Source organism: Salarias fasciatus, chromosome 6 (assembly GCF_902148845.1).
Source record: "Salarias fasciatus chromosome 6, fSalaFa1.1, whole genome shotgun sequence".
NCBI classification, from domain to species: Eukaryota; Metazoa; Chordata; class Actinopteri; order Blenniiformes; family Blenniidae; genus Salarias; species Salarias fasciatus.
Window position 1 is genome coordinate 36,463,519 of NC_043750.1, and position 15,346 is coordinate 36,478,864.

At 45.0% G+C, this 15,346-nt stretch overlaps 1 protein-coding gene across 2 annotated transcripts; it reads left to right on the forward strand.

The window, feature by feature from the left end:
• The first annotated feature begins 482 nt into the window (after nucleotides 1-482).
• Nucleotides 483-7,832, forward strand: nfil3-5 (nuclear factor, interleukin 3 regulated, member 5). Of its 2 annotated transcripts, none has more exons than XM_030093615.1 (2): nucleotides 483-504; nucleotides 5,344-7,832. In XM_030093615.1, the coding sequence occupies exon 2, from the start codon at nucleotides 5,891-5,893 to the stop codon at nucleotides 7,748-7,750; it is 1,860 nt and encodes a 619-aa protein (XP_029949475.1). In that variant the 5' UTR covers nucleotides 483-504; nucleotides 5,344-5,890; the 3' UTR covers nucleotides 7,751-7,832. The 2 variants fall into 2 exon arrangements, with proteins under 2 accessions (XP_029949475.1, XP_029949474.1); XM_030093614.1 differs by lacking the exon at nucleotides 483-504 and adding an exon at nucleotides 2,065-2,088.
• The last annotated feature ends 7,514 nt before the right edge of the window (nucleotides 7,833-15,346 follow it).

A 15,346-nucleotide genomic window follows, 5' to 3' on the forward strand; every position in this document is an offset into this window, starting at 1 on the left:
GACGGGACGGCTGAGGCTGAACAATAAGAGCCGCTTTGGTAACAGAGGGGAGAGGGGACGGGAGGAAGGAGGGAGAGAGGGGAGAGCAGAGGAGCGAGGGAGAGACAGGGGACAAAAACGTGACTAGGCAACCTAAGAGCTGTTATGCAACCGCTGACCTACTAACACATATTTCTAGAAAGGGAGCCGGAGAAACTGGAGCAAAGTGTCCGGCAGCGCGCAGCACGCAGGAAGGCAGGCAGCGAGAGCCAAGAGCCGCAGAGCGCAGCGCGCGACCCGCCGACTCCTCCGAACCGAGCCGAGCAGAACCGAACCCAGCCGAGCCGAGCCGAGCCGAGCCGAGCAGCACCACGGGGAACTTTCTCTGGCATCTTTCAGCGCTTTTCGGGAGGGTTTTCCTCTGAAGCCGCACTGGAGCAGGAGGAAACGGGAGCGAGACAGCTTTGTGTCGGGGAAGCCTGGACGTCTCTCCGCTCCTCCGGGACGCGCTTTCTACACAAAAAGGTACGTTTGTTCCGATTCTGCTGGGTTTGTGCGTGCGCGTGTGCCGGCTGGTGTTTTCTCCGCGGATTTGTCCGTGCGTGTGCGGGATTGATACGGGGGTCGTGATGATGCTCGTGGCCGGTTATTGTTCACATGGCGGCTGCCAGCTCCGCCGGCGGACCCGCGTCCGTGACTTTCACGCGTTTGCGGCTCTTTCTGTTGCGTAAAATGCGGCACTGGGAGGCGAAACGCGCGACTTCAGTCGCCTTTTTGCGCGTTTCTCTTTCTACCATTGTCTTTAAGTTAATAAAATAAAAACGTGGCTGGACGCCGGGGCGCACATTATGTGCTCAATGTCAAGGTAATTCCCCCTCCCGGTGGTGTTTTCCAGGGAATGGGGGCAGCTGCTGGGCGCTTAATGCAGACACAGTGTACTCTATTATCTGCTGCACGTGGCGTGCTGTTGTTCGGATCTGCGTGTTGGGTAAATGTAGGTCACTGGATCAGTGTAGTAACAGAGCCATTACAGCAGAGGCTGGGCTGGAGTTCTACCTCCCTATTTATAGAGAATATCAGGAGACTCATGTTGGAGTGAATACTGCAAGAAAAAAAAATCTTATAGAATGTATAAATTGTATAATTTCGAGCAAATTGAAATGTAAAATTACATGCGCAGTACATTCTGTGTATTTACACCATTCCATTCATATTGAAGTTGCAGAAGGCAGTTTAAAAGTGGAGGGAGAGAAGATGTAGAGAACGTGTGAGTCCTGCTGAAAGTGAGTCACTGGGTGACTCTTCAGCTCACAAGGTGTGTTAAGTAAAGCACAGAGCTCTGCTTTGAGGCGGTTGGAGGGGATGACATAACCAGCACACAGCAGGGAGAAGCAATAAACAGCAGCTCCCTCCTGGGACACGGAGGCCTGTAATTGATTCCCGTTCACACCCTGCACTCTTCCCATCATTCCTGTGTGTCCATCAGCCCATATTCCTAAATCACTAAATCTTCACGCTCCAAGCCGTATTTTAGAGATGCTTTCATCAGTGATGTAACACAGCAGCTCGGTGTCTGTGAGCTATTTTTAACTTGCTTAGTCTTTCTCTTCTCCAAAAGAAAATATGGCACAGGAAGAGAGAGGAAAAAAAAAAGCTGATTTAACACCTACTTTTTTTTTTTCTGGGATCTGGTTCAAAGCTGGCCTCCCAAAGTCTTGGTGAGGCCTTGGCGTGACTTTGTGGTAAAATTAGAATAGTAAGTGAACATTGAGGATGTGATGCAATGCATGGAAACCCCTGTCTGGAGAAGTTGTGAGTCCGCCCGCTGCCAGCTGGTCTGCGTTCAGAGTCATCTGCACCGCTCTGTCCCAGCCAGCTTTCTGAATATAGGTCAAACCTGAATCTGGGTGAGGAGACGCATGAGGTTTAGAGGCCAGGCAGTGGACTACTTTGACCACTTCGTCTGGTGCTCTGGGGGAAATTAGACTGAGTTTTCCTGAGGACACAATTAGTTCAACTGCTTCTTCTGTGAGTTTTTGTTTAGTTTTTTTTTAGTTCTTTTAAAAACTTTTTTCATTTGTGAAGCTGAACTGTGCTCATCAGCTGACAGTAAGTAACCAAAATCTTTTGACTTGTAGCATGTTACTAGAAATGAGATATAATAGAATCTAAATTGTATATTTTATGTAAATTTGAAAGTTTACTGAGTGAAGTGAGGGGAAAAGCAAAGTTTGGGTGGAGTCATCGAGTGCGTAACCTTCACAGTTCACAGCGAGCCTCGTTACGTGTTGCTTCTGCTCTGGATTAGCTGCTGCGTAGTCAGGTAGGTCTGACTGGGAATGTCTGGATTCCCGACTTCCAGTTTTGTTTGACACAGAGCCACAGGGCAAAATGGAGGCTTCCCGGCCGGGGCCCCTCCACGTGTGTGGTGTTGGATCATTTGAAAGGTGGAGGAGGGGAATTGGATGGCTTACATTTTACTCACACTTGCCTCGGAGAGGGTCAAAGGTGAAGCATTCCTTCCTGAGCGGCAAGTGCTTGTGAACTCCCTCAGAGTTGTGTTTTTTTTTTTCAGCCCCCCACCCCACCGCAAGAAAAAAACAGAGAGGGGGAAAAAGCTGCTCGCTGTAGCTGCAATGAATCACTCTAGTAAATGAAAAATTAGGCTCTGTACAGAGAGCCAATTACACAATGTACCATGCCCAGTTTCTCTTCATTTTCTCGGCTTGAATTCAAAGCGCAGCATGCACAGAGAGGGACGGAGACCGGGGAGATTTCAGGGCACTTGCAGCCAGTAACCTGTGGCTTCTGCTGCGATGTAATATACATGGTTTACACAAGCTTTGCTCTGCAACAAGAGAGATTCAGGGCACGTACACTACGAGCAACAACAGCAGCCCCTCCCCATGCAGTCCTGAGAGAGAGAGAGAGAGAGAGCCTGTTGTACGTGAATTTGGCTGCAGAGATGGGTGTGTGCTCTGACGTCAATGCCATATCCCCATCTCTAACTACCATTTTTCATCCGATCCACATTGTTATGCGCCGCACAAAGTATCCCTGGGCTTCTGGAGTGAACGGGGTTCGGCGTTGCGTGGAAATAACTGGGGCTTTCATAATGTAATTTTCACGCAGATGACGTAGTCGAGCGCCGGTCCTCCGCTCATCCTACTGCAGATTCTGTAAAATTCCTCTCATGTCCACCAACTGAATTCCTCCTGTCACCCCATCCCTCTCCGTTTCCTCCCTCCCTCACCTCTTTCGGTTGCTCTATTTTTAGCGTGCACTCTAATACTCTCTTTCCCTCTCCTGCCCTCCCTCTCTTGCAGTCCCACTGACCTATTTTATGGCTCACCGTCAAAGACAGGAGGAGTGTTTACTGCTTAGCGTCGTTTCTAGGTCAGTGGGACAGCGCAGACGTATGCGTGCTTCCTCCTTCCCGCCCGCCTTTGTTTCGCCCGCCTCTCCCTACTTGTCTTCATGAAAATTATCCAGGATTGGAAAGGGGGGGGGGGGGGGGGGGGGGGTTTGATCCCACATTTTTCCACATCTGTTAGTGGTTATCTTCCAATCCCTTTTTGTTCAGCGAAGCTTCACGCAAGTTTGTTGAGGAAAAAGAAGCAAAGAAAACAGCGAAAAGTAATTTGAGGAACAGAGTGAATCTGCCGCATAACATAACGCTCGTGATTAAAGGAATGAAGAATTATTTAAAGCCGTTTTCAAGAAGTTTCAAGGTCACAATGTGGTTTTTTTTTAAAATTGAGATTATATAACAGGGTCAATGAAACAGGGGGACAGTAACAAGTTTAAAGACAAACACCTTAAGTTAGATAGTAAGCAGGATGTTTATATTGCAGGAATAATATTCATGAGTGAAGGTCAGTGGTGTTAACTAAAGAACCTTTGTTCTGCTGTGTTTGAGAAACGAGCATTTGTTTTTTTGCCCTCTTTCCATCACTGATTAAACAACAGGAATGAACTGTGACAAGTCTTTGTTCAGCTGAAATGTGTTCACACACAAACTGAGAGAGAGAAAAACACACACACAAAGCAAATAAAAGAATGAAGTTAGACCGGTAGCTGCTTTCTGTTTTTTTCAGTTACACCTTGAAATTCATCAGCTTTTCTTTTGTAAGATGCAATTAGCTCTCAATTATTTCTTACTAATGGAAACAAATGTTCAGTATGGACTGACCTCAGCAGAGAGGCATGCAGTCAGACTCTGAATACCAAAATAGCTTAAAGCAAATGCCTGAAAGGGAAATATTTACATGTCTGCTTCTTAGGCAGAATGTTAAAAGGGAGATAAGTTGAGGAAAAGCATTTCTAATGATGAAGTACCATGTTTGTACTCTGTGAAGTTCCAGTGTTGCGAGTGAAAAGCGACACTTGAGTCATTGTTACACACAGGCACACTGACCTAGATTATTGCATTCACTGTGCGTGCGCGCTTGTGTGTGCGTGCGTGCGTGCGTGCGTGTGTGCCATAAAAAGATGTTTTCATGTTTATACGTGACTCCAGGGCTCAGTGTAATGATGTGTTATTAACTAATGCATATCAACGGTGTAATGCTGTGCAGTGAGGGAGCAGAAGGAGCCAGGCATACAACAGGAGCACGTCTCTGATTACATAACACCAGACTGCCGTCAACATCCGTCTGAGCTGCGTTTTACATTGTTTTTAACCGTATTGATGCAAGAGCTGTTCGGAAGGCAAGGTTTCCTGCTGACACGATATCGGGAAGTCCAGCGGCTTGTGGTGTTGTGTAATTTCAGAGAGCAGAAAAACTCAGAATCGCCCCGCCTTATCAGAATTTTTAACAAATGAATATGAGAATTGGACTTGCATTTAGTGCCGTCCTAAAACTTAACAAATGCTGAGTCAGAGTGGTCAGCATCATGGTTGGCTCCCTCCTCCCACAGCTGTTTATCTATCAGCCTCTGCATAGCTTGCATCAGGTCAGCCTGCCTCAATCCTCGTTATGTGACAGTTGCGTCTTACACAAGAGCCCTGCTGCTGCTGCTGCTGCACATATTTACTCCCAGGCTACTTGAGCGTGTGCTGATACTCAGAATCTGCATGCACTGTGGTTACGTCTTCAGAGTCCAGGGAGCACAAAAAAAACAAACACTGTCTCCAGCTTTTTGAAGGTTGATCATAGATTTTTGGTGCAGACCTATTTGGAATGAACAACCGTCATATTGATCTCAAGCTAAATGGGGCCACAACAAAGCTTTGTGTTTCAGTTTATTTGTGCCATTTGAACTGACTTGCATGAAGTAAATATGCCACAATTAACTTCCATGATTGTACAACTAATCTAACTTCTTTTTTCATGTGTTCCCCTCCCTCTCTTTCAAACCCAGTTCGTGATCAGCGAGCGGCAGCTCTGAATCTGGATCCTCAAGGAGCCCTGAAGTAGACGGACTGACCTACATCCTGATTAAGACACTGAGGGAAGCAGGGCACGTCCTGACAGGCATCACATCGCTGAAGATTGAGAAAGACAGTGATAAACCCAAAGTCACCTACAGCGAGACTCAAGAGGCTGCTCTGAACGGTTGGCCTAGACACCTGGAAGACTCTTCGCCCAAAACACAAACTTGCTTCTTTTTTTTACCCTTCGTGTTCCAAACACTACTTCAATGTCTGAGGTTTTCGTGGAGTTCCACCTCTTTTTGATCTTCTTGGCTAACTTGGACACTTGAGCATTTTGATTTTGAAATAAAAGGAAATCAATGAGGCTATCCCTCCGAGGAGCACAAATACCTCACCCAGAAGTTTTTGCTGATCCTGCGACATAGGTCAAACCTCTTAGTAAGAAAGCGGAAGGGTCGTATAGTATCACATCTTTTTCCCTTCCCCCCTTTTGCCCTCTGCTAGAGTCATACTCTGGCCCCCATCCGGGAAAAAATGGAAAGTCTTAGTCTACACCTTCCATCCACCAGCAACAAAAATACCATGGAGGTCGACAACTTTTCTCCCTACAGCGGGTCGCTGCCCTCCCCTCTTCCTGAAGGAGGGGAGCGGAGCGGCCGCCAGACGAAAGGTTCCAAGCCCACCGTCACCTCCCGTCGCAAGCGAGAGTTCATTTCTGATGAGAAGAAAGATGCTTCCTACTGGGAAAAGCGGAGGAAGAACAACGAAGCGGCCAAGCGCTCCCGGGAAAAGCGTCGCCTCAATGACATGGTGTTGGAGAACCGGGTCATGGCACTGAATGAGGAGAACGTACGTCTGAAGACGGAGCTCCTTCAGCTGAAGTTACGCTTCGGTCTCATCAGCACGGCCTCCTACATGGAGAAAAGTCAGCAGATCTCCAACAGTGTGACTGATGCCAACGGTGGTAGCAACGGGAGCAGCAACGGCACCCCGAACAGTAATGCCTACCTCTCCAGCAGCGGCTACTCCAGCGCCTCCCAAGTGATGCTGAATTCAGACTCTTCTGAGACGGAACAGTCGAGTCGTAGCGAACGACACACTACGCTCCACAAGTACTCTCCACGGGGGTCCGTGTCTGACATGTCTGATGGTTCCTCCAGAGACAGCCCCGAACCCATGGGCTACAACATAAAGAAGGAGCCCTCAAGCATGGAGATGGCGGGACTGGAAAGCAGCAGGATCCCCAATGGGATCACTAATGGGATTACCAATGGACTGCCAAGTGGGGCTTACCATGGCAACCACGCCGCTCTGGTTTCTCCTCACCAGCAAAGCACCCAAATGACTGATAATCCTATGGACTACCAGCACCACCAACAACAACAGCAGGCCCACATGGAGGCCTCCAGTCCTGCCCCTCAGGCCACCTCTGCACAGAGGAGCGTGATCTTGTACCGTTCCAGCAGCGGCTGTTACCCCATGGAGAGCCAGAGGCTGGAGGAGCAGCAGTCCCAGCAGAGCAGAGCGCCTCAGCACAGCCAGCACAGCTTGAACTCCAAGTTTTCCGATTGCTCCGTAACGATCACAGAGGTCGCCGAGAAACTGGAGAGGACGAGGACCGTGGATTCGCCACAGTATGAGTACAGCAACGGTCATGCCGAGTCAGCAGAGGAGCTGCAGCAGAGGTATAACCACAACATCCAACAACAGCTTGACAGCCAGCATCGCTGCAGGTACCAGGGTCAGGGCGGTCTTCAGCACACCGAAAGCCACCAGAACCCCTTCGCCCCTGATCTGGTCCACAGCGAGGAGGGCAAGTCCTCGTTCATGCAGCACAACGGCTACCTCAACACACTGGATGAAGAGCCCCCAGTGCTCACCTATGAGGGAGGCCCCCGATCTGACGGCTACTACCAGGAGAACTCCTCCAATAAAGACACCTCCTCCAGCGACGGAGACCCGCGTAGCTCGGACAAGGAGGGCTCCACCGACGACGAGTCCCCCTCTTCGTCCTCCTCAGACATCAGCAACTACCACCAGAAAACAGAGGGGGCCGGCGGTTTGCACGGCGAGAGCCAAGCCGAGGTCAAAGCCACTGCTCTGCCCCACAAGCTCCGCCTCAAATACAGAGCCCTGTCCAGTGCGCCTCCGGCGGAGGGGCCGGTCGCCACGTCCATGTCCCCGTCTCCCACCCTGCCCCAGCACCCGTACCTAGCTCTGCCCAGCAACCCCCACAACAACCAGGCCAGCGGGGACAGCAAGGAGGCGGAGAACGAGACTGAGTACACAGAGGAGGTGAAGCCCGCTGCCAGCGAGCGGGCGGAGGCCAAGAGCGAGGGAGGGAAGAAGGGATCCGGCGGCGGGAGGGGCGGGCGCAGTAAGAGGCGAGAGTGAGGAGCAGCGGCTCCTGTCGCCTCTTTGTTGTCTGCAGACGACCGTGACTCACATTGGCACCTTGCAAGACAGAAAAGAAGCCAGTGATCTGTGTGTGAGGTGTAGATAAAATGTGATATCTCCATCAAATTTCACTGTGTCACCCTATACCCCCTCCCTTTACGCTCTCCTACCTCCCACCCATAATCCCCCATGAAAAACTAAAAGGTTCACGAGGGATGCGGCAGAATGAAACTCTCCAGAACTGGAGTTGGGGATATTTCCCTTGTGGGAAACTCAAACATTATTCAATTATTCATCATTGTAAACTGCCTTATTGGCTGGCCAGTGTTTGCTGTGGCATTATGGGAACATTCCTTTAACCAAAGACACATCCTTCCTTTAATATCTCCTCTTTTTGGCAAAGAGTTACATTCTTCCCTCCCTCTTCTTCCTCCCCCTTCTTTACCTTCAGCACACGAGTCCCCTTCACTTCTTGAAGCACTTAGATTGTATATTACTGTGACATATAAATTTGCATATATGGAATATATATTTTAAGAATAAAACTGGCGAAAAATAAATAAAAATAAGTGGGATGCGGAAGTTGTAAACTTTAAAACGTGATCTGTTTGTTGTTTTAAGACACCATGTACAGTTCCCCCTTTTTTGTCTTAAAAATGCCTCAAAGATGAGCCACAACTTGTGAAACAGACGAAAGAAGAAGAAGAAAGGTACATTTTTCTTAAGATCGGGATCCTGGTTCAGATGATCTGAGCTTTTTGACACTCAAAAGTTGTCATGGCCAGTGTTTTTATTTTTTATTTGCATATCAGACCAGACTATGCAGTCACACACACACACTGCTGCTGGCAGAAAATTGACAAGCACAAGGCGAGCCTTGTTTGCCAGCCATTCGGCGAGAAATCAATAGGTTTTATTTTTTTTTTTAATCCAAGGCAACAATTGTCTAATGAGTAAAACGGCTCTCTAGTCTCAACCAGCAAAGCTGCTCTCTCTTCATAAGGTGCCTCTTTATTGTGTTGTTTCTCGTTGCCCTCACCTCCGCACTGACCTGTTTTAGCTCCAGTAGCTGCAGTAGATCATTCAGTTAGTTGAACTGTCTCACTTCCCGGTGCCTGCCTCTGGCCACGATGTATAAATGTAAAGTTGTCTCTATCTCTTGTATACTGCTGTCATTATTTTATTATTTTATTAATATTGTTATTTTCTATTGTATCCGGTTATTATTTTGGCTATTATTATTATTCTGTGTATTTTTCTGTCATCCGTGTGTGTCATTTCGCTCTTTGCTCTTCCCCATCGTGCTGTGCGACACTTGACCCCTGCTACCATTTGTACTCCGTGTTACTGTATAACCTTTGTCGTTCGCCAAAAGGCTTTTTTTTTTCCAGAAATGGAAAAAAAAAAAAGAAAAAAAATTGAACAAGGCTTGTCCAGAAGTGATTCTGTATCGCTATACTTCACGTGGATATGCAAAATGGTTTTAAAAAAAAAATACAAAACACTTGTTTTTGATTGTGAAAGATCCAAAATGGGTGGGGAAAAAAAATAAATAAAAAGGTTGTTGAACTTCTTTTCGTCTCTTTTGGACTCATTGAGTGGCTTTTTGGAAGAGCCTCAGCAGTGTGACACAAGCACACACACGCAGCGCAGCAGCGGAGCGAGGTGCTGATTCATCGGTTCAGACAGGAACGTCCCAGTCTGCATCCAACACTCACAATGAGCCAGAAAACACCACACCTCGCCACCTCATGCCGCCTGTCGGCAAACCTGCTCCAAAATAACTCAAGTGGACACTGAAGAGGAGCTGCTGGATAAATACTGACAGACTTAAAAACTGCAAATTAAACCACAAAACACACTTCCTATAAAAAGGCAGTTTGCCTTCAATGTCGTTTATGTAGGAAAATGTTACATAATTGAGGAAAAGAGTCAAAACTTTAATTTCCAGACATGAATAAAATCCATTCATTAGAGTATATGTATATATAAACACAGATTAATATATAAACCCCTTGTAATAATCTCTATAAATAAATATATCTATATTTACTAAAACTTTTATGCAAAAAAAATCACTAATCTATATCCAAGTATACTCACACCTGTCTAAACATATATACTTATATACATACATAAGACATATTGAACCATGTCTGAAAACTAATAAGATGTCAGACTTATTTAATTCCATCCCTTCTCCAATATTCAGTGATCAAATGTTATAATTATCCTGCAAACTGAGCTAAATATTTTTCCCATTAATGATTTAATAAAGACATTAATTCACCTTACTACCACAGAGCTAGAATAAAAACTTCAATCATTAAAAATAACTGAAGTGCTCTTTATGTTTTAGAGCAACAACCAAACAAAATTGATCAAATCTCTTTTCATATACCAGACAAAGTTTAATATCTGAAAATAATAGATAATAGGTAATTGTTTCTTCAGTTATTCCATACTGTGAAATATGAGAAACTAAAATTTAGGCCACTTAAATGTTAAAATTCAACCTGTTTTTTTTTTTAAAGGTAAAAAACATGTCATTTAAAAATAACAAAATATTTGAGATATTTTTTGAAAAAATAGTTTTTCATGAGATGTAAATTAAAATTACAATGAATAAAACAAAAAAAAATGTTTTACTTAATTGCATTGAATCTGAAATATATGGCTGTTTAACAGTAGCTGGAAATGAAGAAAAATATTTTAATTGTATTCTCATTTTAAGCCATAAAGGTGGATGAGGAGTTATTTATTTACTACCAGTAAAAGGAGATGAGCCAGCAGACAAGACAAATATTTTAATTAAATCAAATTTAATTTCTATAATACTTAGCAAAAACCTAAAAGTATCCAAAGTGGTTTACAACCAAGCCACAAAACAAAACAGGAAATTAGAACATGGAATGTGAAGTAAGTGCAAACTAGAAAAGTAAGGCTGCCCTCGTCATCACTGAATGACAATCTGAAAAAGGTCCTCACCTTCGATTTAAATTGGCCGTGATCAGTAACTGTGCGAATGTCTGGGGGCAGTTCGTTCCAGAGACAGGAAAAGTCACCTCTCTGTTCGTATCTGGACCGCAGGACTCCCAGCAGAAGCTGACCTGCAGAACGCAGGGCCCTGCCAGGGTCACGGAGAGTTAAAATCTCAGACTAGAAAGAGTGAGCCAGGCCGTTAATGGCATGAAAAACAAACAACAGGGGTTTCAAATCGATTCTTAAACAAACTGGAAGCCAGTCCAACAACTCAGTACGAGCAGTTTGGTAAGAGATCATGAAACCTTCTCCTACATAACCTCAAACTGATTCATGCTAGGGTTAAGGTCTACAGCAATCTGCAACAAACTATAACAAACTGCAGCAACGTGTCGGTTAGTGTGTTTGTGTTATGTAAATACTGATTCATCGATTGATTCTGTCTGGTAGGAATAATAGCACTTTCGTGAACCCTCTTGTTGACCTGTTGCGGTGAACTCCAGCCCTGCATCCGTGTAAAGACGAGCTGAAAGTATCGAACCTCTCAGGGGACGTTGAGCTGAAGCAATGCTAGAAAAGCAGAATTTTAAGGCAGTTTTTGGGTTACATCACGTTAGATTGTGCAAGCGGACCTAATTTAGATAAGTGCACACCAAAATTGACTCGTGCAGTGTGACCGAAAGATTAGCAAAGCAAACTCTTATGCAATGTTGGAATCGATTGAACAACCTTCCATTGATCCTGGTTCATAAATTTACTTCGTTGACTTTCATGTGTCCTCAGTTCGGAGGGAGCTTATCTTCCTCATGTGACTTTTTAAAAGCTCACCCCATCCAGAAAGATCGAATTCTTTCGAAATATCAACTTAACTGACTGAGCGTTACACTGAAGTGTGTAATTTGACACCAGCTTCATGACAATGCCCTGCTATGTATCTTGTCCAAACTGAGTCTTTAGATCATTTGGATTTCAGCTCTTTTTCCTCAGATGAAGTAGAATTATTTGATACTGAATATGATCATAAAATTCTGGAACTGTCAGAAGGCCGAGGAAGAGCAATATAACGATCGTCTGTAAAACATTTTGATGAAAATAAATGAAGGGGATAAAACTTGAGAACAGACCAGTCTGAGTGCTGAAACAGTGTGTGAGTAACTGTGCAAAATTAAACCAAAACGAAAACTGTTTAGCGGTGAAAAATGAGGCCCGCACTAATCAGTAATTTGGCTCCTCATTCTGCTTTTTATGCTACATTCATTTTGGGCTCAATACTTTAGTTTTACTGCCCAAAACTTTATGATTTTCGTTCCCTCGTCAGCGCTGTTTACTGCAGACAGACGATTTTAGAGCCCATAAAGGGCAAACAAAGGTAGCAAATGGCTTTTGAGCACAGTGAAGCATTTAGCAGCTAACAAGCCAAACATTTCCCCCAGGAGTTAAAACCAAAGCCGAATTAAAAGGAAAAAAGAGAGAGGGGGAGAGTGTTGGATTTAATTTGATCAAATAGCTAGAAACTCCGCTCCAAATTGTTGCCAATGTTTCTCCACATATGCTGGAAGCTTGAGCAGACAGCAGTGTGCAGCTGTCTCACAAGGGGCTGATGTGTCACAGCAGCTCGTCTGACTGCAGGGAAATGCTCCAAAAACTGGCTCTAAATAGCAAAAACATGTCAAGATAATCAGGGAGCTGATGGAGACAACTCAAACAAAATGAGTTCAATCGCAAACAATATTGACTGAATGCAAAACAACACAAATCCAGCAGCATCGGGAGTGATATGTGTTGGAAATTTACTTTACCACTACTTTTTTTCTAGCAACTGTGTTCTTGACTTGTCTTTACAATGCTGTGAAATACATTTACAGATCTTAAATCTCTCCATGTTGCAAAAGGTCAGATTTGTCTTGCTTATTCTCATCCACGTTCGTGATAGATTTATTTCAAAGAACCGGTGTTATGCCCAGATCTGCTCGGCCACTGAAAATCGGCCCCCCTCACACGAGTGCCAACTAAACTTGAATTGTGACTGATTAACTGGAGCAGATTAAAATAAAACAGAGCCTCTGTTCATTTTAATGAGTGACTGAGTCAGACGGACCCACCTGCTGACCACCACCCCACTGTGACGCTCAAATATACCCAATAACAAGAGCTTTTCTCAAATACTGACATCTTCAGCAGCAGATTACACTGAGTGTGTGTGTGTAACACACTGGTGTTAGAAAAACATCTTTTCACCAAACAGGAACATTAAATATGTAAAATGTATGGGACGGTGCTACAAATCCAAGATCAGACGTTCAGCACCCTGATGGAGCCTCTGATGGAAATTCAGGGGTAAATGAAGAAAACACTGAGGTCCATGAACCGTGTGACACTGTTTTACAGGAAGAGAAATGTTGGAGCTTGATGAGAAAAGTTCCAAAAAATATACGTTATTTTCATAAATTAACAGCCTTGTGAACACAAAAGCCTTTTCAGGATTTCCTGGGGTTCTTAAAAAGTTGCTCTACACATACAAAGACAGGATCAGTTGTAGACCAGAAGTACTCAGTATTATCAAATGACTGTGGTGAAATGGAATAAAGCCTCCGGTATTGTGGGATCACACTGGAGATACATGACTGACTGTTTTGATGTCCATTAATTTTATAAATGTGGTTGTAAATGAGTGAAGGAAACAAATCCAGAGCTGGTAAACAACAATAATGAAGAGGCTTGAAACGATTATGAAGTAGATCAGTAATGCTCTGGAGTGTAGGATGAGTCATCAGACAGAGAGAGAGAAAAGGAGTAAAGGAGTAAAAATATTCCAATAATATTTATTTTTTGAGAACGATTTGCTACCAAAATGTGTTTTTCCCTTGAGGACTTCAGTTTAATAAAAAAAAAAAAAGGTTTTCTCATGTAGTACAGATATCCAACCAAGACGCTTGTGAAGCTGTTTACTTCTTATGTCTAACAAGTCTGGTTTAAGATATTTTTCCAGATGTGTTTTAGGTGGAGAAATAAAAAAGCACCAAAAAAAAAAAAAAAAAAAAGAAAAGAAAAAAAAGGAAACACAAAGTACCAGACATAAAAACATGTTACACAAGTGTTTTGGAAGAGAGTTGCGTCAGACTGAATACTGAAGGCTGCAGCCCCGGTCCAGTCCCGGTCCAGTCCTGGTCCAGCCCCGGTACAGGTCCGGTACAGGTCCGGTACGGACCCTGTTCAGACCCACACAGCCCTCGGCTGGAGTCAGTAACAGAGCCATAGTCTTACGGGCTTCTCTGCTGCTTCCTCTTATCTGAATCTTTGCCAGTAAATGATGTGACGGTAACGTTTCACAACGACTATTTATTCATTTCTGCAGAAAGTCTCCTCCTCTGAGTCTGGCTCTACGGAGGACTGAATTGTTGTTGTTGTTTTCTTTTTTTTCTGTGGGATGACTGTGTTGTATTTGGCGCTTACAGAAATAAAGCTGAGCTCATCTGAAGAGTCCGATCCTGGAACAATGGCAGCAGCAGGCTGGTGGGCACAGCCTGCCAGTCACAGGGTTACATAAGTGTCACTGCAGAAAAGGAAGGAGACACTATCAGATGCAGAGGTGTTGCAATACGAAGGAAACACCCTCATTTCCTGAGACTCTCTGGACAGTAGCCCTGCCCGGAGAGTGTCAACAAGATGCTTTTTTTGTTGTTTTTTTTAATTGTTTGTGTCCAGACAGTTTATTGGCTGAGAGCTTGGCATTGTGCAATCTGGTGACGCACATGAAATGCATTCACAGCACTTCTTGTTTTGCCTGCCAGATAAGATGGGGGGGGATGCGTGTGTGTGTGTGTGCGTATGTGTGTGTGTGTGAAAGCCACTGACCATTGTTTTTGATCAGTGATATGAAGCCGCTATGCGTTTCTCTCTTCTGCTCTCTATTACCACCCACCAGCCCCATATAACAAGGTGACATTCCTGAGGAAGCCACGGAGCTTTGTAATGCACTACACTTCTCCCTTTCAACCTCCCTCCACCCCTCCCCTCACCCCCTCTCTGTATCTCTTCCTCCTTCTTTCCCCCCCATTTATTTTCCAGCCCATATTTGAGCTGTAAAAGCTGCTTTGTGTTGTGCGGAGGCTTGTGAAAAAACGGGCCAGAAGAGTAAAAGTAGGTCAGTGAGGAGGAACAGGAGAGGATGGAGGAGAGAGAAGGGAGGAGGGGGTGAGGCAAAAGAGAGAGAGAGAGAGAGAGAGAGAGAGAGAGAGAGGGGTTATTCAGAGAGGAGAGAGACTGAGAGAGAAGGGGGGAGGGAGGGTTACGTCACATCGCTCTACAGTGTAAACTTGAGCAAACTACTCAGAAAAAAACCCCCTCTCCTTGTTGCTTCAGGGAACAGGTCAGTGGTGCGCGCACGCACACACACACACACACGCTGACACACGAGCTACTGCGTCAGTCCGTTGGAGATGCGCCTAACTGACTTCCATTCCCTGAAAAACATCCTCACACACCATCACTCTGCGTTAGCCCGATTGTGTCCCTCTCCAGTGGCTTCGAGGCGATGTCGGCGCACATTTCATGACCCGATGATCAGACACGGAAATTTCAGAATTGCCATTTCAATTTATTACATAACTG

Excerpts from the sequence above, each read along its gene's own strand:
- nfil3-5 (XM_030093615.1), top strand. The coding sequence starts at position 5,891 with ATGGAAAGTCTTAGTCTACACCTTCCATCCACCAGCAACAAAAATACC.